The sequence below is a fragment of the Bidens hawaiensis genome, unplaced genomic scaffold (genome assembly GCF_021521415.1).
Source record: "Bidens hawaiensis isolate Kalapana, Puna unplaced genomic scaffold, B.hawaiensis_p1.1 tig00000512_1, whole genome shotgun sequence".
NCBI classification, from domain to species: domain Eukaryota; kingdom Viridiplantae; phylum Streptophyta; class Magnoliopsida; order Asterales; family Asteraceae; genus Bidens; species Bidens hawaiensis.
This window is the reverse complement of record NW_027491033.1, coordinates 2,226,825-2,250,354: the sequence shown is the minus strand read 5'-3', so window position 1 is coordinate 2,250,354 and position 23,530 is coordinate 2,226,825. Positions and strand designations below refer to the sequence as shown.

The window sequence follows — 23,530 nt, the reverse complement described above, 5'->3', positions numbered from 1 at the left end:
GTATATGTAAATATGTATGTGATATATATAGAGTATATTTAAGTAATAAATTTTTTTTTTTTTTTTTATTCCAACGGCCAAACACCCCCAACGGCTATATTCACGTTTCCCAACCTTCTCTCACGAGCGCAACCTCCCCAGCGCCTGCCTCGGATTCCGCTCTCGCGCCCCTCTCACGCCCCTTTCGCGCCCCGGTGGTGTGGCTCTCGCGCCCCGGGGCGCTATCGCATGCATTCTCGCGCCACTCCTAGCGCTGCGCACCCCTCGGCCTTATATTCACGTAAGGCAACACACTTTGAGAATCCATCCAGATCTGCAACATAGGATTCGCTAGTCATATTAACTTACTTAAATCTTTTTCTGTCTGGGGCTTCTACTCACTCTTAATAATAATAATAATAATAATAATAATAATAATAATAATAATAATAATATATCCATCTAAACTCTTCAGAGATAATGAATGGAAGGATAGTGGTGCTTCTGAACCTACATAAACACCTTCTTCCACCACCACCACCACTAAACAAAAACACAATGGAAGACACAGAAGAAAGCTGCAGCAGTAACAATGGCAGCACAAAGCCTGACATTCATACCACTGCTTCCACTCCATCCAGTCCCGGCCGTGAACCACTCTACTCTCACGCTGGATTCTTCTACAGTGCTCCCTCTAGTCCAATGCACCACATGCTAACCTCCGCTTCATTTACTCCACTAGAAGACGCCGGCGGCTCATTCGAGTTTGAGTTATCCGGCGAGCCAGCTCCATTGGAATCCATGACGTCAGCTGACGAGCTCTTCTTAAACGGCCAGATCCGGCCGATGAAGCTCTCTTCTCACCTTCAACGTCACCAGGATGGATCTCCGTTAACCGATAATGCCGAACACGAGGTCGTATTGGAAGATAATACGGATCGTAAGTTCGGTAGAGGTAGAGCTAATTTTCCGGCACGAGATCGCCGGAGAAAAGCCAGATCTATGTCGCCGTTAAGAAGCAACACCGCGTTTCAATGGCTGGAGGATTTTAAATTCAACGACGGAAGTGAATTGATGGAAGTTAACGAAAGTAAAGCCGAAGAAGATAAACGAAGAGAAGATAACGGAAATGATAACGATAACGATAACGAAACGCCGTCGTCTGGCGCGTCGTCACGGTCATCCTCCGTCGGCCGGAGCTCGAAACGGTGGATATTCCTGAAGGAATTATTATACAGAAGCAAAAGCGAAGGACGAAATAGTACTAATAATACTAACAGTAACCGTAACCTAAAGTTTTGGTCTACATTATCGTTTAACTCTAATTCAAGCAATAAAAACCAGAAATCGGTAGATTCACTGACCTCGAAGGCGGATGAAGCGGTGGTTGATGCAGCGGCAGCGGCGGCTAAATCGACTGGGAAGAAGGCGGTGAACGGATTAGGATTGAATCGGAAGCGAGTAGGACGGTCTGCGTCTGCACATGAAGTGCATTATACTAGAAATAGAGCTCAAGCGGAGGAGATGAGGAAGAAGACGTACCTGCCGTATAGGCAAGGGTTGTTGGGATGCTTAGGGTTTAGTTCGAAGAGTTATGGCGCCATGAATGGATTTGCGAGGGCTTTGAATCCAGTTTCGTCTCGGTAACGGATGGATTTGAGTTGGTGTTGCGACTTGTTGTAATCAATGTTAAGCTATATGTACATAGTTATAATTAATTACCTCTCATTGTTATTAGTTTGAGTGGATACGTTAATCGTTGATTGTAGCTTGTGTAGAAGACGTTATTCGGTTCTTGGTTATACACGATCCGCAGTTGTGTATCATCTTTTTGCTTATGTAGGCATTGGAGTTCATTTCATCTTTTTGATGTTAGTTAAACGGTAAGTAGTCAATACCTACACGGCTTTGAGTTATGCGTCCGATCAGTTTAAACTCAATACACGTTTCGGCCATGACAACTGATGCTTCATGATATCAAACATATTTAAGTGTGCTATGAGAGTTGCAGACACAAGTTGCATATCAGAAAAACTTTCCTTCATTATGAAAGATTGGTTTTAGATTGTGATGCTTGAAGACTAGTTAGAGAGCTTCCGAAGCAATATCGAACGTTGAAGTAATTTCGAAGGTGTTTCTCTTCATATCATTAGTTTTGTGGTTGGATCGTAATGTTTGTGTTAATTACAAGTAATCGCGTGAGTGCTCATTGGCGGTATGAACTATCACTTTGTTAAAATCAGGTTGCATTGGTAAACGATTGGTGTTTTACCCTTGCTGCATGTTAGAGTTGGCCAGAATGTAGTTATGATTTATGTGCATATCTTTCTGTTCATCTCAAAGGCTATATACCAAATACATTTCTAATCAATAGAGTGAATCAATTAAAGTAAGATGTGTTGGTCTATATTACTGTTAATTTGAGATCAACATCTCAAAGCCTTTAAAAACAAGCCACCACTCGAGTCTGTACACTAGAATTCTTTTATGCACAAATGTAGATATGTGATATCACAAAGTGTAGCATCCAATGAAAGTATGAGACTTTTACGCTTCACAAACTCTTTTAACACCCATCGATAATGGTGAATTGTCTTCCCAAGATGGCGGAAGATAAAGCCTCTGTCCCTTCATTGAGTGTAGGTGGTGACTTGGTGCCATATGTCTCCTATGCCACCTTCTCAATGATGCTGATAGGAATTATGATGTAGTATTAGTCTAAATATCATTTGTCTATTTTAGGAGGGGTTAAGTGCTACTTATATTTCTATAAATAGGTATTGATAGCTAATAGGGAGAGGAGGTTATGTTTATGTTGAATATGGCTTTGTCATGGCTCCTGCTTATGCGGTGAGATAGGGGTAGGCCCGGAATCTATTGTAACTTTTCTTTACATTTTCCTTAATACAATCGGTCATCCTTTTTATCCCTATTATCTTCTCTATTATCCAATCTTCACATATATCAAACCTTATCAGATGCCTTCCCCAGAGTCGACGGAATAACAAGCTCAGAAACGTAATCCCCCCCCCCCCCCCTATATTAACTGAATCGACTGTTTAAGATCACAAAATTTATGTTGGAGAATATGAATTGCCTTGTAAAAATCATTTTCCTCTATATGAACAAAACGTGGAATTTAGCAACAAAACTCAAATGAGTATGAACTAGATACACAAAAATGTCGACAATACATGAGCTTAAGTCGTATTGTCGTGTATTACAATGATTCCACATAAAAAGGACATCATTCTGAATTCTGATGTTATGTGAGGATGATACTTTTGACTCCTCAACATGTATAAAAAACATTTATATACACGTAATAATGCTAATATAATTTGATATTGCGTGCAAAAGTAATACGTGATATCACGTGTATCACATGACTAGAGGGTGATTTTTATACGATGATTACACTAACACTTCCAAATATAAAGCTACATTTGTAATTTTCTTCTTTTATGTGATTTCTTTAAATGATATATTATTGTTTTTTTTAATAAAAAGATGAAAAACAGAATTCCACGGATAAAAACACATTTATGTTGGTGTAAAACCTCTAAAACATTGGTCTAGTGAGTTATTTATTGATGACAATAATAATAAACCAAAATATTTCATTTGAGATAATTAGTTTGTCGGGCATTCATTAATCGAAGTAATATAGTTTGAAGTTATTTTTTCAACTTACGTAGATAAAGGTGTTTTGTCATTTGTGGATTCAAATGCCCTTCATCAATGGTATATCATGAGTAAGATTAACAGGGTTTGCCGTTCTCAGCTCATGGTCCAGCAATGTGTGATAGACATCCCTCATGTGTCACCCGTCAATGAGCGCATTTTTTTTATCCAAATCGACAAGTAAATTTCAGGGGTTAACCATTTACCCATCTACAAAATACGGGCATCCTCAAATAGCATACTGTCACTCCTAGTGAAAATTTACCAGTTATAAACAGATAAAAAAAATTATGAAAAAAAGTTTTGATTTATCAAATAAAACATTTTGACTGAGTGAACTCAATTTTATTAAATATAAATAAATCTACTAAATAACACCCGATCACTTGTAGTAACCGTACAAGTCTATTAAACATTGTCTTTTTATAGTTCTTATTTCAAAGCTTACGAATTAGGTTATGCTTTAATAATATGGTTTTCAAAAACATATTAACACATTAATTTTTTTTAAAATAAAACTTGTTAAACAGCAATTGGCCTAGTCCTTTATACGATGCATCTTGAGCCATAAGAGAAGCCTTTGGACTTTTATATTTCAACTTATTTATAAGCAAAGCTCAAGTCTACATAAGCCAATGTGTCCTGCAACGTTTGCATGTCATTCAAATTTCTGTCCAGCCACCTTTCGATTGTGCCGGCAAGTGCCGGAGAATTAGGATTAGGCTTCATGCAGTTTAGTGGGTAGCGAAATAAACTTATATTTAAACCAATGGGAACCTAGTGCCAGAAAACTCAAAGCATTGCTAACCAACGATATCAGCTTTCAAGACTTCATGACAGGAAGCCAACAGAAACGATATTTGAACCCGGGCCTCTGCCAAAGGAGAATCAGGTACTTGCCATCACACCACTCAGTAAAAAGGTAAAACTAAGCTTAACCACCATAACCAACCATTCAAATCATCCCATTATGTACAAATCTAAATCCCATAACATTTCTAGACTTCTACCACTTAAAACCTTTTCTAAAACAGTTATCTTTTTACCTAACTCTGATCTGGTTTATGAGATTCTCTGATTCCCGTGTTACAACCTTTCACCTTCTTTTTGATCTTTGCCGGGTCACCTCCATGAGAAATCTGTATTTTGACATGAAAACATACATCTTCTGTTAATAATACATTCTGTAACATACATCAAACCTCCAAAACCATTACATTTAAAACACAGTTTACTTACAATATGGGATTTCCATTCCATTTGGGTGTTTTCACTTGAAACACCGGTCGATTGTGATTGGCTGCGAACATGCCAGAATATGCGGATAAGCACTGCAGCATCAAGAGCAGCATATTCTAGCTGCATATGTATTCAATTTAATAAAACCTGTGTCAGTTTTACTTTAATGTATAGAAATGGGAGGAAAATACTAACATAAATTAGAAAAAGAAAATTATGAACCTGATTGCGGGTCAAGGGTCGTTCTTCCCAATTACTGTTTCTTCGTGTCTTGTTCAAACCAACACCCAATACTTCCTTTTTAAGATTTATAGTCAACAAAAAGGGAAAGAAACGTGTTTAAGTAATAACTTCATATTAAAGATACTAATACTACACGTATGGTTTTATTCGGTTATTTACCTTGGTCAGACCTGACAGGCCACCGCGAGGCTCTTTGAATACGTTCTGAATATCCAATAGCATTTCAAAGTGCTTAAAGCAATCAAAATCTTCATATGATTGGGCCAGTTGTTTCATGTCACATTGAAAATTATAACCTGTATAATAAACAAAAAAGAATCTTTTAAATGGGTCCACATGAGTTGTATTTTATCTCCGGTCAAGCAAACAAAATTAAGCTAAAAGAGGAATAATAGGTCAAAATGGGTTGAAAGTCACAAAGTCTATTTTTGTGCATATAACCTTCTAATAATTTGTTCAAATATTTAGATTATTACTAAAAATAACTAACGCATTTATAATTTATAAAATGGACACAAAAGTGTTGCAAGTCAACCCAATCTAATAAAGGCAAGCGAGGTGCATTAAACCGAAAGAATCAATCCATAACCCAACAAAAAACCGAACCGGAAAAACCAAACCCAAACAAAAACTGACGATTTGGATGGTGGTTTCGTAAGAACCGAATTTTTGGTTCAGTTTTGGTTTTCCATGTAATTAAAACCAAACAAAATCAAACCGAATTTAAGAATTTTCATTTTCTATTTTGAATGTCAAGTAACAAATTCACTTAAATAGTGTTATTCAAATACTTTAGCCTAAATATATATCATTTGTTAACACAAAGATTTAGGCCAAAAAATTTTTTGGCCAAAAATTTCAAGCCCAGAATAGAACTCTAAAACCAAGAAAACTGAAACCGAACGATTTCAAAAACTCAAAAACCAAATTTCCGGTTACTAGAATCCGTTTCGACTCATACCCAGACACACGCATCTTGCACCCTCTAGTGATGATTATTATGTGTGTATAATGTGTATCATACCAAGTTTCAAGATTCGAGGGGAATGAAAAATACGGATTAGACAGCTGTCAAGAACCGCAGGAGCTTCATTCGACAACTTAATCAAGTCAATGACGAAAACCTTCTTCTCAGTAGCAATCTGCATGATGGAAACCTGTAACATAAACAAACGACGAAAATAATATATAAAAATTCATACACGAATTGAAGTAGTTAATGTATTATGTATAAGTATCTTAGAAGTAAACTCTATCATATTACTAGTCTAATCATACACTTCATGTATCTTAGCATATAGTTAACCAATGGTTAATACCATAATTAAGTGAATCTGCTTAATAAAATATCATCAATGTAAATGGATTTAATTACCTTGTTACTCTTACTGCCCTTCTCATAATTAGGCTTCCATTCACAATCAAGACCAATAACTTTGCATTCCTCAATATGACATGTTGCTTCATGCAGACCAACAAGCTCATCGACCCAAATGATGTCATCAATTGCCAACTCATCAAGATGCAGATACCGAATATGTGGAAGGCTTGCTTCAGTTTCTGTGCAGCATCAAAAAACACTAAATAAAAAGAGCAATTTGTTCCAAAGTTTATTGATTACTGCATATATATAAGCTATCATACCCTTCGCTTTTACGAAACCTGTTAACGAGTATCTTTCACACAGTTCATCAACTTTCTCTGAGTAACCAGCTTCCATTGCCAAATACACCTGAAAAAGATCATTATTAGGCATGTAAACGAACAAAACATTCATGAACCGTTCAGTGAGAAGCCAAGAAGTTCGTTTATATTTGTTTATTTAACAAACGAACATGAACACACGTACCGTTCGTTCATTTATGTTCATAAATATTCTTACATTCATATAAATTCATTTGTGTTCCTTAGTTTACATTTGTTTATGTTAAAATTTTGGCCCATTACAACTTAGACTAGTTTTAATAACTTTCGAGGCTCAACACCCTGTCCTTCACATTACTTATAACTGGGTTTAGCTCAGTTATTTCGTTCGTTTATACTGTTAACGAACACACATAAACCGAACATGTTCATTTTCTTAACAAACAAACATGAACAAAAACCCCCCGCTTATTTGTTAACGAACAAACACGAACATGCTTCATTCGTGTTCGTTCGGTTCATTTACAAGCCGATTATTTTTTAGAATCCTAGAGTGGACCAAAAAACACTATTGTTACCTTTATAACATAACATTTATTGCTTGTTTTTCATGAAAATTAATCAAAGAAAATGTCAAATACTTGAAGTCAACTTACCATATATTCAAGAAGTTGCCTATCAGATTTTGCCCTCATTTCTGCAATGTCCCAACATCCTTTTTCTGCTAGCTTCTTAAGAGAGCTGCAAATATGACTGAATACATTGATTACGTGATAAATCAAAAAAATTAACAAATTAAGTAATTAAAATGATTCACACAAATAAAGTACTACCTTTCTTTGCCCATTTTATATACTTCAGGAAACTCGTCACGCAAATTATTTTTCTTTATAAGTTCATAAGCTTGTTTTAGAAGCTTCCGGTCAACATAACCGCGAATCAGCACACACAGCATTGGCTTCCCCATAAATGCAGCCCATTTTTCAGCTGCTCGATACTCTTGTTTTTCCAACATTTCATGAACAAACGACTCTTCAGAGTGACGAATTGATAGATGTTCTAGAAGAGTGACAGCTGCCATATACGATTGAGATACTAGAAGCTTTGAGATAAACTGGTCAATGAAGGATTTTGCTATATCTTCAAAGCTATCATTCTCTGTATCCAAATGAAACAACACCTCATTGATGTCTGCAAGTCGGATGCCAAAAATTTCAAGCATTTTCACAAGTATTCTGTCATCATGGATTTTAGTACCACGAACAGCAATTACAAATAATTTGGAAGTGAGAAACTTTGCTTCTTGTAAATCTTCCTGTGTGGTCCCCGTTTTTAAAAGACGGCGTAGAGCAGCGATCACCAAGTGACTAAAACCTTCACAGTGTGATTCAAATATAGGCAGTAAAGAGAGACAACGGGCCACAAACACTGCGGGTCCCGGTTTTGGCTTGTTGTGTAAAGCTTGATGGACTTGATGTTGAAGAGCAAAAAACTTTGCAGTTGCCTTGCATGTGCCTGTTATATATAATATCTAAGTATTAAACGTCTTTAGAAGAAACTGAGATAATATAGAAAAGATGAAAATGGGAGCTAAGAAAGCTTTGACTGATGACCAAATACCTGAAATACCCCTTACTATGACAAAGCTAAGAAAGCTTGTGTACAAAAGTGATCCAAAATGCATCTTGTAGTTGCATTTCTTTACAACACAAATAGCAATTGCTGCATTTTCTAATAGGCCTGTAAACGAACTGCACGTTCAGTGAGCAGTCCGTGAACCGTTCGGCAAGAAGTTTGTTTATGTTCGTTTATTTAATAAACAAACGAACATGAACAAAAAATTTACCCATTTAGTTAAGCGAATGAACATGAGCACGTGTCCTATTCTTCATTTAAATATGTTTATGTTCGTTCATATTTGTTCATTAGTTTACATGTGTTAGTTTGTTTACATTCATTATATGTTCACTTATTGTTATTTGTGCCTATTACAACTTTGTATGGATATAATAACTTTTGAAGCCCAGAACAATTTTATTCACGTTAATTTTAACTAGTTTTAGATTAGTTACTTTTTTCATCCATGCTCATTTATGTTCGTTCGTTTATACTGTTAACGAACGAACATAAACGAGCACGGTCGCGTTCATTTTCTTAACAAACAAACACGAACATGCTCTTTTCGTGTTCATTCGGTTCTTTTACAATCCTATTTTCTAAACAAAGAGAGTGATCAGTAACAAGACAAATACATATAAAAAGTGTAGTAACACGGATTACTTATTTTCACATTTACAACCACTTCTTCATATGAACATTTTCATATTTCAAACTTCAAAGCTCTGCTATATAATATTTTTAAGATAACAAGTCTAACTGTGAATTTAGAGGGTCTAAATGTCTAATAAATGTCTAAGAGAGATCATCATGCAAAAATCAGATCTCTAACAAATTATTAACCGAGTGAATAACTTTACCGTAAACATAACACTCTTTCAGAAGATACAAAAACACCAGTGGAGAAACATTTGTAAGATCAGAATACGAGTGCAGGGACATGGTCCATTCTTGGTGAGTCATATTAGCACCAGATAACTTGGTAGCTGTCTCCTCAACTCCCATGATTAAATCTACAAAATTTAAAAAAATGTCATACATGAGAGTAAACACATGAAACATATCACACAATGGTTCCCCAATTCGGTAAATAGTGTTTACCATTACAAATTCACAATCACAATAATAACCGATGAGTACAACACTAACAATAGTTTACTTACATATATCCAAAATCCAGCAGAATTACACATTATCTCCTAACAAACAATTTCATATTCAGTATTACAATTGTTCATACAAGCATAACCTAAAACAATAATCAGTTAAAACCTAATAAACAGTACACGAATCCATTTCACTATTCCATCAACAAATAATCAGCTAAAACCTAATAACCGAACGAAAACTAAGCAATTACACAGCATTGATTCGCATTTTAAGCAACAAAAACTAAACAATTTCAACAATACGATTGGCATTGAAAGAGTAATAATTAACAAGCTTACATAATTTGTTCGCTAAACCGGAACACAAGTGTGTGTGAATTTGAGAGAAGAGTGTTCAATCGATGGAGTCCATAGCTTGAGAATGAATGATATTATTATTGTGTGTTTATGAAATGAAAGGATGGATATGGGTATAGGTATGGCCCACTTGATATCGTTTACCAGAAATGGCAACACGACACCATGTCCTTCCCACTCGTCGTTCCCGTGAACAGGGCCAAATTTAATGAATATTAATTAATTTTTTTATTTTTACATCACCAGGGTCCAAAAGGTTATGCATAGTAATGTATCGACTTTAAATGGGCAGGGGTATGTCTTTAGCAGGTTAGGGTTTGCAATTCAGAAAGGGGTGGCGGCGCAGCTTGTTGCCCGCCTACCTGCTATATTGATGTAATATCTATGTTTCTATATATTGTAGTTGTTTAAAAAAAATATATATTCTAATCCAACAACTATAAATAAATATTAAGTTTTTTACTAAATTTCGGGTTGAACCATAAACACGTTTAGCTAAATGGACGGGTTTATTCAACCGACAGATTGGCCTATTTAATAAGTTTTCTTATATACATTTTTAAATATTTCTTTGTTTTTAGTAGGATTGAGTTTGATATCAAAAAGAGATTACAATGCAGCTTACATGTCACTTCATTGTAAATTATTTGGATGTTTTTTAAGATAAATAAAGAAGAAAATGCAGAAAATAAAACCAATGTATATAGTGCTTGGATTTATCATGTTGACACATAAAAATATTAGAAAATAATGATAGACATAATGCTTAATAATTTACTTTATAGTTGATATTTTGGTTATAGTATGAAGATAATGGTTAAGATTTGTGATTATTGAGGTCTCGAGTTTGAAACCTGATTTAATGAAGTTTTCCACAATATTGGGTTTTCTATTTGATGGTGTTTTTTGGTGATTCAAGTCTGAAGCGTCAAAATCAATATGTACAGTTGACATTTCGTCTCAGAAAGACTCACTCGGGTATTACGGGTAGTTCTAAACGATGTTAAAAGAAGTAGTTTTATAACTATTTATAATTTTTTTCATAAATTTTTAGCTTTAAAGTAGTAATATAAAAGGTAAGATAAATTTGTGTTACTTATAATAAAGACGTATGGTATGTATGTAATGTTCGGAATTAACATAATCTAGTTTGATTTTTGGTTCGTATCATGTTAAAGTAATGTAATTGGCTCTAAAAAGATAAGGCCGGAGATATTTTAGATGTGATATTTTTTGAAATCATAATGATTAGGTTTGAATATTATGAAGTTTTGACACATTTTTGATTATATACGAAATTAACTGATTAATAAATTGTTTTCCAAAAGAAAATATGGGTATCTTTATGAAACGAGAGACGAGTTTTTTTATCCTTGCATATGTTTTGTGTAGTGTCGTAACTAGGAAGTCCTTTTTTTCTACATGGAAAGCATATTTAAGCGGAGATGCAATTGTATAATTAGCATTTATAATGGCATATGTACGTATGTATCACGTTATAATTAACATGTGAATAATTACGTAACGTGTATGCTATAACAGTACGCAATATATTGCAACACTTTTCAATGTTTTTATTTTACGAAAATCTCAATTTTTTAAAAACATAAAAAAACAACTCTATAGGGTAAAGTTAAAATACAAAGGACAACAAAAATGAGAATGGTGAGAAGGAATTCAGTCCATTTATCTTATATTTGAATGACTGAGATTAATTTAATAAATAAAAATTGATGAAAAGGGCATTAAGGTAATAACTCACATTTGTTGACTTTCTCTCTCCACATGCAACGCACATGTCATTCCCCCCATCATTTTAAAATGTCCATAACTTTTTCATACGACATTATTTTTTTAAAAAAAAATCACCATAATAATAAGCGTTTTTATCTTTAATATGAGTACCATATTGTTATATAAAAATAAAAAAAAATAATGGGTTTTTTAATTGTGTTTTTTGTTGTTAATTGTGTCATTGTGTAATATGTTGTTTCCATTGTGTTTTACATTTCAAGTCATTGTGTTATATATATTCACCATTGTGTGTTACGTTTTAGGCCATTGTGTTATACGCATTCGCCATTGTGTCTTACGTTTTAGGTCATTGTTTTATATGTATTCACCATTGTGTTTTACGTTTCAAGTTATTGTGTAACATGTATTAATGGCGAAAAAAGACACAATGATGTGCGAAAAGACACAATGGCGAGAAAAGACACAATGGTGTGCGAAAAGACACAATGACGAAAAAAGACACAATGATAAGCGAAAAGACACAATGGTGTGCGAAAAGACACAATGAAGAAATAAGACACAATGACGAAAAAAGACACAATGATAAACGAAAAGACACAATGGTGTGCGAAAAGACACAATGAAGAAAAAATACAATGACGAAAAAAGACACAATGATAAGCGAAAAGACACAATGGTGTGCGAAAAGCAATGGTGTGTGAAAAGACACAATGACGAAAAAAGACACAATGATAAGCGAAAAAGACACAATGATGTGCGAAATGACACAATGACGAAAAAAGACACAATGATAAGCGAAAAAACACAATGGTGTGCGAAAAAAGACACAATTATAAGCGAAAAGACACAATGGTGTGTGAAAAGACACAATGACGAAAAAAGACACAATTATAAGCGAAAAGACACAATGGTGTGCGAAAAGACACAATGATAAGCGAAAAAGACACAATGATGTGCGAAAAGACACAATAACGTGATTTTTGTTTTAAATTTTATATAACAAAATCATACTCATATTAAAGATAAAAAAACGCTTGTTATTATGATGATTTTTTTTTTAAATATCATACGAAAAAGTTATAGACGTTCTAAAATGATGGGGGACATGTGTCATGCATGTGGAGAGATAAAATATGTACAATTATCTCTATACCCTTTTCCTTTTCGTCCACACTTGACACATGTCAATTATTTATGGCTTCTTACAATTCTCATTTTTGTTACCCTTTGTAGAATAACTTGACCCAAACTTTATATCATACTATTATATTCAAATTAAAGATTAGAGTAAGTTCCAACTTTTAAACCTTGTAGCATGTTTAACTATTTTAGTCCTGTAAGGAAACCTTTAACGCCATGTATCTATATAAGGTTTAACTTTTATAAGATGGATAACATGCTTTCGGGAAATCAAATCGGGTTGATTCAGGTAAATTGGTAGCATAGCTGCAAGTGGCTCGGGTTGGATTTTCAAGTTAAAAACTGGGTTCCCGAACAAAATGATGAAGTTAAAGATGAACAATGAAAAAGTATATTTGGGTTGCAATTTGTGATTGGTTTCTTTCGGGAACATCGCTACAACCCATTCTGGTAAAGTGAGATGCCATTACATTGTTGATTGGTTAATTAAAAAGTATGTTTGGGTATTTTGTGCTCTTTCCCCCTTAACCCTATGTGGTGTCAACCTCATCCATTTTTTATGTTACCTATTGTTTTATCTCGCGCGTTGCGCCGAGACAGGTTGGTAAAACTCGGGCGGTGGTAAAATCTAAGTATTGTTGGTTCTAAGCGTTGAGGTGGTAAGCCAACGCAAACTCGGTCGGTTTCAGTCACGTGCGTTATTGTACCGGAACGAAAAACAAAAAAAAAACAAAATATAAAAATCAAGATGGACCAGTGGGGGTGGCATCAGTCGGTAAAACTCGAGTGTTGGTAGAACCCGGCTGTTGTCAATCCCCGACATTGAGACGATGAGTCTACGCAAATTCAGTCGGGTTCCGTCACGTTCGTTACGGTTTCAAAACTAAAACAAAATCGAACATTCGGTCGGCTTTCATTACGTTCATTACGGTATTGGAACTAAAATAAAACGCGGCGAGTCTAGGCGAATTTGATTGGTTTCCGTCATATTCGATGTCGTTACCAGTACTCACTCACTCCTATGTTACGATACCAGAACTATAACCAAAATTAGATAACAAAAGAAATTGACGTTCAATTAGTTATCATTATGTTTGTTATAATACTGGAACTAAATATACCAGTGGTTCTGTCACATGGCCTAATCAGGGCTATATGACACCAATTTTTATTTTTACTCTATATAGATAATTAGAAATTTAGAAGGGTAATTTAATTATTTTATACCTTTTATCCGGTGAATTCCTTAACAGGTGGACCGCTAGGGGCTTCGTCCGTCCGGACTAGTGGTCGGCTCGGGCTACCTTTAGCCAATGAAATCAGAATTCAACAGTAGTAGTAGTAGTAATAATAATAATAATAAAAATAATATTAATATTATTATGTAGAGAAAATATTATTATGGTGTGTGACTAAAATAAGGTAAATAAAAGCTCTAAGGATACCTTTCTTCCTAAAAATCCTTAACTTTAATTCTACTTCTCCAATAATTCCTATCCTCAACCATGTCCTCGGAGAGATTTAGGTCTATCAAATCATGCTTAATCCTCTCATCCCAAGTCAATTTAGGTCGTCCTCTACCCCTTCTCCCCTCTATAGTAATCTTTTTATTTTCATATATTGTTCACAATAAAATGACACTATGTTAGGCTGTTTGGTAACCTCTTAACAGTGATTAAGATTTAAAGGCTACCTGGTCCGTAACCTCTTAATTGTTAAGAGGTAACCTTAAGTCTGAATGGTTAAGAGGCTACCTCTTTATGGTTACCTCTTAACCATTCAGACTTAAGGCTACCTCTTAACCATTAAGAGGCTATGAGCCATTAAGATGTAGACATGTAGTCTCTTAATGACTGTTAAGAGGCTACCAAACAGCCTCTTAATTGAAACAGGTCTCAAATCTTTTTAAAACAAGCAACAAACTGAAATATGCCTAATTATTTTATGTTAGATGCATGTCATGAAAATTTGCGGCTAGCAACTGACAATATCACTCTAATGAATGACTGATTTTACAAACCAACTAGTAATTTGACCCCCGCGTTGCGGGGGCAGGGGCAGACGATTGAATGTCTTATAGAGTTTGTGACAAAGCAAAACCACTGAAGAATGTTGATGACATATAATTTTTATATTTCTAGAGTTGGTACAAATGTACAATGGTTTAGAATATCAAAATTTACATCACTATTGTCGACTATATGGTAGTAGTTTGTGCATGCATTTGTGGGATTGCTTTTCCATTTGACGTTTTCGGATCACATGCACCACCAGAAGGACTTTCAAAGCAATTATGCTGCTGTCCACAAAATTATAACATGTTAAGGCATAAAAGTACATATAACTTTAAAGTATGTTAGTTTAAATTGCTTATCTAGCATCAAAGAATGCAATAAAAGATAAACACAAATTATGTTTAACTTAAAAATCTTCATTTTTACTTTTTTATTAAACCTGTTGTCATTTTTAAGCATAGTCAATTATCGAAACCGACCCGGAACCACCCAACCCGGACTTGATTACCCGGCCAGAACCAAAGCAACCCAAATACCATGTAAACAAAACCCAAATTATCCAACATACTTGAACCCAATTAAATGTAAATTAAACTACCCAAACCTGACCCAGCGTAGTCCCAAACCCGATTCGAGTCAGTTTCAGTTACCGATTATAGTTAAGAACGACACCGGGTTAAATAAATAAGAAATAAAAGAAACTCGTAACTCGAGTTCGGGATCCATTTAGGTAATCGATTACGGTAAAGAAAATATTAAATGTAAATACAAACTCATCTTTATTCTCAGGTTTCGATTTTCACAGTTTAGGTTGTTCGGGTATTATTTAATCAGCTTCAGACGTAGGTCGGGTCCAGGTAAGTGAAATTTTTTTCTCGTGTTTCTTGTGGCTTCATGTTGGGTTCAGTAATTGAGTTTGGGTCGGGCAGGTCAAGCACTGAGCCCAACCCATCTAAACAAACATAAGCAAAAACTCAAACAAAAAGAATGTTTACAGTTAAGGATAAAACAAAATTCATAAGATTGGAATTGAGAAGTGTTACAAATAGAAAGAAAATACCTTAATTTTTAGCAACATTGCAGTCGTCCTCTTGATGCCTACACAAAAAGAAGATTATAATCAGCTTACAGCCTTAAAAACTAAAAATTGATCTAAAAATGATGTAAAGTTTTCCATTTTTCTTACCATCTCCAGATGATCCAACAAAGGATTATTAGCTATGATCAGCTGCATCAAGATTTGGTAGAAATTCTTCTTTGCAAACTATACAGATATTATCCAATTCAATAACCAAAAGTTGAACATTACAATAAATAAACTATAAACTATAAAATTAGATTCTTACGTCTTAAGCACAATTAGTACCCAAGTAATGTATGACAAATCACTATAACCATAACCAAAAATTTAAATTCATACCTTAGTAACTCTATGATATAAATATGGATCGAACTCATGAGTAAAACTCTCACGCTTGATAAATGTTTTAGTATGAGCAGTAATCAATCCAGATTTATACAATCTAACCTTATAAAAGTTTCCACAGTTTCTGACTTCCTGTTACTTCAACATTTGCTTGTTGAGTAGCAGCCATCTGACCTGTTATAACTGCAAGAACTGATACAAATTCAGGTTTGAAATGGTGAACAAAGTAATGGCATTTAATGTAAAGAAAATACAAAAATAGAGGTATCAATTCATAATTTACAAATAATACATCATTGATAGGTACCCACACTTAGTGCTCTACTGATAAAGTTAATTTATTTTCTATTCCCAGCTCCAATTGGACATTTGCAAGACTTCAACTTCCAACTTGTAGACTTTCTGTTTCCATCTAGTAGCTTCAACTGTCCTCGGTGTAAGGCTAAGCACAAATTGATTGCCAAATATATAATTTACAAATAATAGATCATTGATAGGGGTTATGTTCGATTGAAGCAAGCTATGATCAGTCAAGCCAGTTACAATCGTTCAAACCATCAAAAATAGAAACAAAAAAGGCTCAGCCAACATAACTGGCCATAGTCACAACTTTAAATAGTCTTAGTGAAAATCAAAAGCATAATGTTAAAAGGCATATAGAAATTCCAACACACAATAATAATGAGGTAGCCAGCGCAGACAAAGAAACTGCACATAATCATTGTTTTTTCAAGCGCGTCTGATTGTAGGAGAATGGTGAAGCAACATACCGCTACCACCATAGCCACCTAGGGTTTCGAAATCGAACCCGGCAACGGTAAACGATGAAAAAACCACACCACCGCCACCAAGGGTTCGGAAATTGAACCCGGCAACAGTGAGCGATTAATCACAGAGTGAGCAGAGTAACTAAAGAATCATGGCCACCGCTTCAGAGAAATCAGAGAGATAGAGAGGAGAAAATATGGTTGCAATACCTTACCTTTAGCCAAGGGCCGCGTGCTGGTGTCCGACGTTAGTTAGTTGGCCGTTCAAAAAAAATAAAATAAAATCTGTGTATGCAATTTGTGAAAGAGAAAATACTAACGGATTTGTCTTAATTCTCTTAAAAAGAACCAAAGTGGTAACCTTTTGAAAACAAAAGGTAACAACATTGATAGCAACAACGTTTTAGGGACCTCGAATTCAAATTTGATTTAATTTATCTTTGGTATTGACATTGTACCAAATATATTCAGTACATGTACCGGTATTTTGTTTATTGAGATTTTTGATATCGATATTGATACTGAGCTCATCCCTTACGAGAGTTGTCCAGGTTGTAATGTGAAACGAAATGAACGAATACAAACTGAATGTCCGAGTTGCCCATCAAAGAGCTTGGTTTTGCATGTGCCGTGGCGTTATGAGTTGGTGGGTAATATATGTTATTATCTTTATCTTTTTTAAAAAGCATATTGACATGTGTTTGGTTCGTTTTTTAAATCATTTAATTATACCAACAGACAAAGAATACACAGAAATTGAAGTCGTGCTATGCAAAAAACCATCTCAACATGTGTTTTGTTCATTTGTAGTTTTATTATTTAACTACAAAAAGGTTAAAATGTTTTTTTTTCCTTTTGTGATATAACTAAAACTTGTTATTTTAAAATACAACTAATTAAAAATTAAGTTAATATCAAATTCAACAATTAAAAAGTTATTTGGCTAAATTGCTAAAAGAAAGTTACTTAGAAATCACTCAATAAGAGAAAGGATATTAAAAAAACCTTAAACTAAAACATGAAATAAAAGTTTAGGTTAAATATTTAAAGAAAATAAATAAAATAACATCTAAAAAGTTATGAGAAGTCATGTTGTAATAAATTTGAGTTAAGTAATAAAAATATAAATTCCTTTCAAATGAATTAAATAATAAAAAGGAAGAAAGATGGTGTACAAAAATTGCATAAATAGTCATTAGAGGTAAAATATGTGAAGTGTCTTATTTAACAGAAAAAATAAATAGGATTAGCATTAGCCATTAGGGATGGAAAAGTTATAGAATTTTAATTTTAGAACATGATATTAAGGTACTTCGTTCTCGAGTTAATCTATTATAATTGAAATAATATAGTTTAATCAATTATGTTATTATATAACTTGTAGATAAAAGGGTATAATAGTAAAAGTGTAACATTCTTTCCTTTCATCTCCACTCGAGAACACATAGAATGTTTAATTTTTCTTTCTTTTCCTTTTCTTTTCATTTAACTCGGGAACACGGAATAAAATCATATGTTTTTCTTTCCTTTCTTTTCTATCCTCATTACCCTTTCTTTCTTTTCTCCCTTTAAATGAATCTCTGGAACATAGTGTTAGTGTAAAGCTATTGTGTATTAATATGATATAGTTTACTTATTTGGTGTTTTTTTTTGCAATCATATAGTTGATTCGTCATCTATTATTATTTTTTAAGAATGAAAATAAAAATCTCAAATTAATAGCGATGAAGCTAGGTTAAAGGAACTAAAATTATTGACCTAAATAAAATAAAATAAAATAAAATTTATTGTCAGACGCGAACTTGTTCGTCATGTTAGTCACTTGAAATTAATATGCATTTAAATATTATTACAGGGTGCATTAATAACTATAATGTTTAAATACCTCGCGATTTAGAGCTTGGTTGATACTTCGTTCAAAAGAAACACTATTTTGCAATTGCTTCGGTTTGTAAATGAGCTAGAGGTTGAGGCGTTCGGCAAAAATTGTCTAGCTTAACTTAACCATAACTTTAATATTTTGTAGTACAAATAAAAAACGTTTAATCTTTTATTTAAGTTCAACTCTATATCATTTTAGCCTTTTGTTTTTTTGTTTTGTTTTGTTTGAAAATAACCATTTTAACTATTTGTATTTTACTTAATTTTAAAAAGTTTGAAACATAGCGCGACATATTAATATTGTCCAGTTCATTACATAAAGCCTACTTTGAATATTAATCGCAAACCAAATCGTTTGCTATAGTTTGTACGTTTTAAAGCCGACCGACCTACTTTTATTAAAACTCCGATCATGAAACAAACTCATGACCAGTTTAAACAATTTTATAACTTTTTTTAACGAAAAATGTTATTCCTACTCTGCTTTACACTAATAAATCTAAACTACCAGTTTACTTGTAACCAACTTTTTAAAAGACGTGTACCTCTCTAGCTCTCTACCAAGTAAGCTAGTCCAACGTTAACAACAATTTTATTATTTTAAACCAAACCATAAACAAAACCAACTCGTATTGAACTCATGTTAATGTTTGAGTTGATGGACCCTATAAATTAATATGGACCTTTATTTAGTAAAGACGCGGTAATTAACAAAACAACCAAAATACGAAAATATTGAAAGTCAACACATATTCTTTCTTCCACGCGTCATTGTAACTTCCTCTAATCTTCCACGTAATTAATCCCATGAACCCCCTACGCGTATTCTCTTCTCTATCTCACACACTCATGTCCTACGACAAACAATTACTTGTCGTTGTTTGTGGGCCCAACTAAACCTCTTCATTCCAATTTTTAAACTACCAATAAGCATACATTATATATATCTATATCGTGCCACTAAGACCAAATACGTCACATTAAATAAAACAGGGCTAAAAACTAACAATGACGTGAAATTAAATCTATAAATGCTAATGATATTGTTACAAATTGTGTATATAAAAGGTATGGATTATAATTTGGTGATTTATTATTAGCTAGTGACATGTGTAGACTGCAGAGACATTGATTTTGGTTAAGATATTGTGATAGTGACTACATGTTTAATGTTTTATATTATATGACAAAACCATTAACCACACCCACATTCTAGGTACATAAATTACTTGGAACTTTCAAATAACCTTCCAATCAACTCTCTCTATATATAAGATCACCCATATAATGGTAGTTTACAGTTACATTGATTAGATTTCTAGTTTTAAATATTTATTTATTGGTTTTTGATGGGACCGAAACGGGTATATAGGGATGACGATGAGGTAGGCGATGGCTCGGGTCCTTCGAATCAAGAACCCGAGGGAAGTGGATCTTCCAAGTGAGTTAACTTTATGTTTTTTGTTTACTATTTGGAAATTGTAGTTGTTTGTGAATGTTGATGGTTTGTGCATTGTTTGTTTCGTTTTCAGCAATGCGAGAAACGTGCTGCAGCGATATTCATTTGAAGATCCAACACCAATGTTGGAACCATTAATTCGTCAAGTGGTACTATCATGTGTTTCTTATCATGTCATAATTTGTTATATGTTTGGGTATTGTTTGTTAATAAATGCTTGCATGGTTTCTGTTAGGTGCGAGATGAAATCGAGTGCGCATTTGCAAAGTTCTTTAGCAGATCACCAAGGTTGTATCTTGTTGTATCTTGTCACATATCCATCTCATTTTCATGTATTTAAACTTTATCATATATATATATGTTTATATATTTATATGTTTATTCTTCTTTTTATTACAGATCACCTTCTGATGAACTTCAATCGCGTATTACAACGTCGTTGCAGCTTCGTTTTCAGTCTAAACTTCTTCCTACATATTTCACTGGCAGTAGGATAGAATCAGAGGACACTAGTGCCATCAAGCTAGTGTTATTTGACGCTAATCTTAACAAGATTGTATCAAATGGACCTTTATCTTCAACAAAGATAATGATCATGCCTCTTGATGGTGATTTTGCTGCTGATGATCATGAAGATTGGTCTGAGAGTTATTTTGATGACAAAGTCATAAGTACAAGAGAAGGCAAAAGGCCGTTGCTAACCGGGAGTTCGGTAGTTAGTCTAAAAGAAGGTGTTGCAGAGTTAGGTGATGTAGTTTTTACTGACAATTCGAGTTGGAGAAGAAGCCGGAAGTTTAGGATCGGGGCAAAGGCTCTAAATGCAACGGGTGGCGAGAGAATTAGAGAGGCGAGAAGTGAAGCGTTTGTGGTGAAAGATCAGAGAGGAGAATGTATGTTTCCCTTTTTATTTTCAAACAAGCAAATGCACCGAGGCGGAAAGCGAATTTAACTCTGTTTTTTTTTTTTTACTTTTTTTATTTAGCATACAAAAAGCTCCATCCTCCATCCTTGAATGATGACGTGTGGCGGTTGGAAAAGATAGCGAAAGATGGTGTTTTGCATACGCGATTGACATCACAGAAAATATCCACCTTGAAACATTTCCTACAAGTGTATACTACTAATGAGTCTTCGCTATGCACAGTAAGAGACTCTTAAGTTAATTATATCTTATCTTTTATTAACTTGTCATGTTTGAATCATTAAAAATCTGATGTGGATGATGTAGTTACTTGGTGGGCCCAATAACAATATATGGAAGGCGATAATCAAACACGCGAAAGAATGCGTTTTAGATGACAAGGTGTACATGTACAGCTGCATTGATGGATTCGGGCTTTTGTTTAATTCCATTTTGGAAATTGTTGGTGCAACTTTTGATGGTGAGAATTATCTGCCCATGAATCAACTTGATGATTTTCAGAAGGTAAAATGTATTTTGAAATCTTGTTAAAATCCATTATGTAGCATTCAACTGATGGTTTTTTAATTTTGATATGTTTTTCAGTCTATGGTGGAAGGATTAAAATGTCAGTTTTACAAGGATTTGGATGGAATGATACCGATTGATGATCTGTCATCGGTTGCAACCCCGGTGCTAGGACCCAATCTTCATGGTGATTTTCTTAGAATTGATATTTAGGCATGCAAGATGTTAATATCTCATTGATAATAATAATAATAATAATAATAATAATAATAATTTGAATAAGAATATTACTTTATATTACTGCTTCTGTTTCACAAATTGATTGTTAGTGAACTTCCAAGATGTCAGGTGTAAACGAGCCGAGCCCGACCCCCCAATTAGGCCTGAGCTCGGCTCGTTTGTTTTATGGGGCTCGAGCTCGTTTCCAGCTCTTTCTATAAAGCTAGAGCTCAGGTCGTGAGTAGTTTTTTCAAGCTTAAACTCGGCTCATTTATTAAATAAATTAAAAAGTTTTTAATTATGTTTTAATTCTAAGTTTTATATAAATGATATATGTTAACTGAATTTCATCTAAATTAGGCTCGTTAATGCTTGTGAGTCGGCTTGAGCTCGATAACTGAAACTCGGGCCCGTTTATTAAACAAGCGTATTTTAAGGCTCGAGCTTGACCTGGTTTAAGCTCGGTTCTTTTCGAGCTTTTAACAAGCCAATATGGAGTGGCTTACAGGTCGGCTTGGTACCTGTTTTGACCCGTCAAAGATAAACATAACGTGAATAGCATGCTTTCATTGGGAATCTTTAGATTCTGTTATTATTGTGAGTTATGTTTGCTGCTTATAGAGCCTTAATTTTTTACAGATGAATTGCAAATGCAGATTTCACATCCATATAATAGTAGATTGAATAATACGAGTCAACTGGGAGTTATTGTTGGGTATAATGGTTTTGATCATCATTTTCATGGTGGGATATCATCATGGCAAGCAGATGGACAAAACAATCAAACTATAAGTTTTGCTTCCTCTGACTCGGACATCTGCAACGGATCAGGATCAGCATCTGGATCTCCAAGGGGAAGGTGGTGCAAGATTTGGGCTGCGATGAAATGGGTCTCGGTTTTGAAAGATGTAGCTGCCAAAGGAATGGTCGAATTTGACCCGTTATCTGATTTCTGGGCTTGAAGTTGGTGGTACTTAACTATACATAATATATAGTTGCTTTGCTTTGTTTAGTTTTAGTTTGTTGTGTTATGAAGTGAAAAAGTTTCACTGAAGTTATAGTGTGTGGCTGGTTGTTCGCGATCGCCCTACGTCCAAGTGTAAGTGTATTTGTGAGTTGAGTCGAACAAAGGAAAGTTAGCGTACCAATTGAATTAGTCAGCATTCCTTATTGCAAGTTGAATCAGTAACTTAGTAAGCCCAAAACGCATATCATACAAAAAAATGAGATGCGTTTTGAGGTTGTATTGCTTAAAGTTTCTTGAGAATATTTATAAATTTCTTATAACTAGTACAAAGTACGAAGTTATGCTACATTCAGGTATGCAAACGAGCCACACGTTGGGAATCGTTCAAAGGGGATTTTGTTTATGCAATAAATGATGTAACAAACAAACGAACATAAACAAAAGTTTTTGTTCATCCAGTTAAATGAATGAGCGCGAACATATGTCTCGTTCGTTCATATATGTTTGCGAACATTCATTTTAATTCACTAAATTAAATTTGTAAATGCTCTTTGTTAGTTAGGCTCGCTTAAATTAAGTTTGATTTAATGAAAGTAAAAT

At 34.2% G+C, this 23,530-nt stretch overlaps 3 protein-coding genes across 4 annotated transcripts; 2 read left to right on the top strand and 1 right to left on the bottom strand.

The window, feature by feature from the left end:
• The first annotated feature begins 537 nt into the window (after nt 1-537).
• On the top strand, nt 538-1,650 carry LOC143632705 (uncharacterized). Its single transcript, XM_077101150.1, has one exon. The coding sequence runs from the start codon at nt 538-540 to the stop codon at nt 1,624-1,626; it is 1,089 nt and encodes a 362-aa protein (XP_076957265.1). The 3' UTR covers nt 1,627-1,650.
• A 2,928-nt stretch (nt 1,651-4,578) lies between these two features.
• On the bottom strand, nt 4,579-9,976 carry LOC143633947 (uncharacterized). 2 transcript variants are annotated; one of them, XM_077102155.1, is made up of 11 exons: nt 9,855-9,976; nt 9,267-9,419; nt 7,623-8,304; nt 7,446-7,542; nt 6,790-6,877; nt 6,521-6,705; nt 6,170-6,302; nt 5,305-5,441; nt 5,125-5,199; nt 4,903-5,022; nt 4,579-4,802 (listed from the first exon to the last, which is right to left on the bottom strand). In XM_077102155.1, exons 2-11 carry the CDS (start codon nt 9,409-9,411, stop codon nt 4,710-4,712), a joined length of 1,755 nt encoding a protein of 584 aa, XP_076958270.1. In that variant the 5' UTR covers nt 9,412-9,419; nt 9,855-9,976; the 3' UTR covers nt 4,579-4,709. The 2 variants fall into 2 exon arrangements, with proteins under 2 accessions (XP_076958270.1, XP_076958276.1); XM_077102161.1 differs by having other exon boundaries at nt 7,446-7,530.
• Nucleotides 9,977-20,350: 10,374 nt separating this feature from the next.
• On the top strand, nt 20,351-23,182 carry LOC143631215 (calmodulin-binding protein 60 B-like). The gene is made up of 5 exons (XM_077100046.1): nt 20,351-21,205; nt 21,298-21,458; nt 21,544-21,741; nt 21,823-21,931; nt 22,603-23,182. Exons 1-5 carry the CDS (start codon nt 20,674-20,676, stop codon nt 22,923-22,925), a joined length of 1,323 nt encoding a protein of 440 aa, XP_076956161.1. The 5' UTR covers nt 20,351-20,673; the 3' UTR covers nt 22,926-23,182.
• The last annotated feature ends 348 nt before the right edge of the window (nt 23,183-23,530 follow it).

Coding starts and splice junctions, on each gene's coding strand:
- LOC143632705 (XM_077101150.1), top strand. CDS start 538: ATGGAAGACACAGAAGAAAGCTGCAGCAGTAACAATGGCAGCACAAAG.
- LOC143633947 (XM_077102155.1), bottom strand. CDS start 9,411: ATGGGAGTTGAGGAGACAGCTACCAAGTTATCTGGTGCTAATATGACT. Junction 7,543..7,622: donor TATAAAATGGGCAAAGAAAG/GTAGTACTTTAT, acceptor CAATGTATTCAG/TCATATTTGCAGCTCTCTTA. Junction 6,878..7,445: donor GGCAACTTCTTGAATATATG/GTAAGTTGACTT, acceptor GATCTTTTTCAG/GTGTATTTGGCAATGGAAGC.
- LOC143631215 (XM_077100046.1), top strand. CDS start 20,674: ATGTTTATATATTTATATGTTTATTCTTCTTTTTATTACAGATCACCT. Junction 21,206..21,297: donor GAAAGATCAGAGAGGAGAAT/GTATGTTTCCCT, acceptor TTTTTTATTTAG/CATACAAAAAGCTCCATCCT. Junction 21,742..21,822: donor AACTTGATGATTTTCAGAAG/GTAAAATGTATT, acceptor TATGTTTTTCAG/TCTATGGTGGAAGGATTAAA.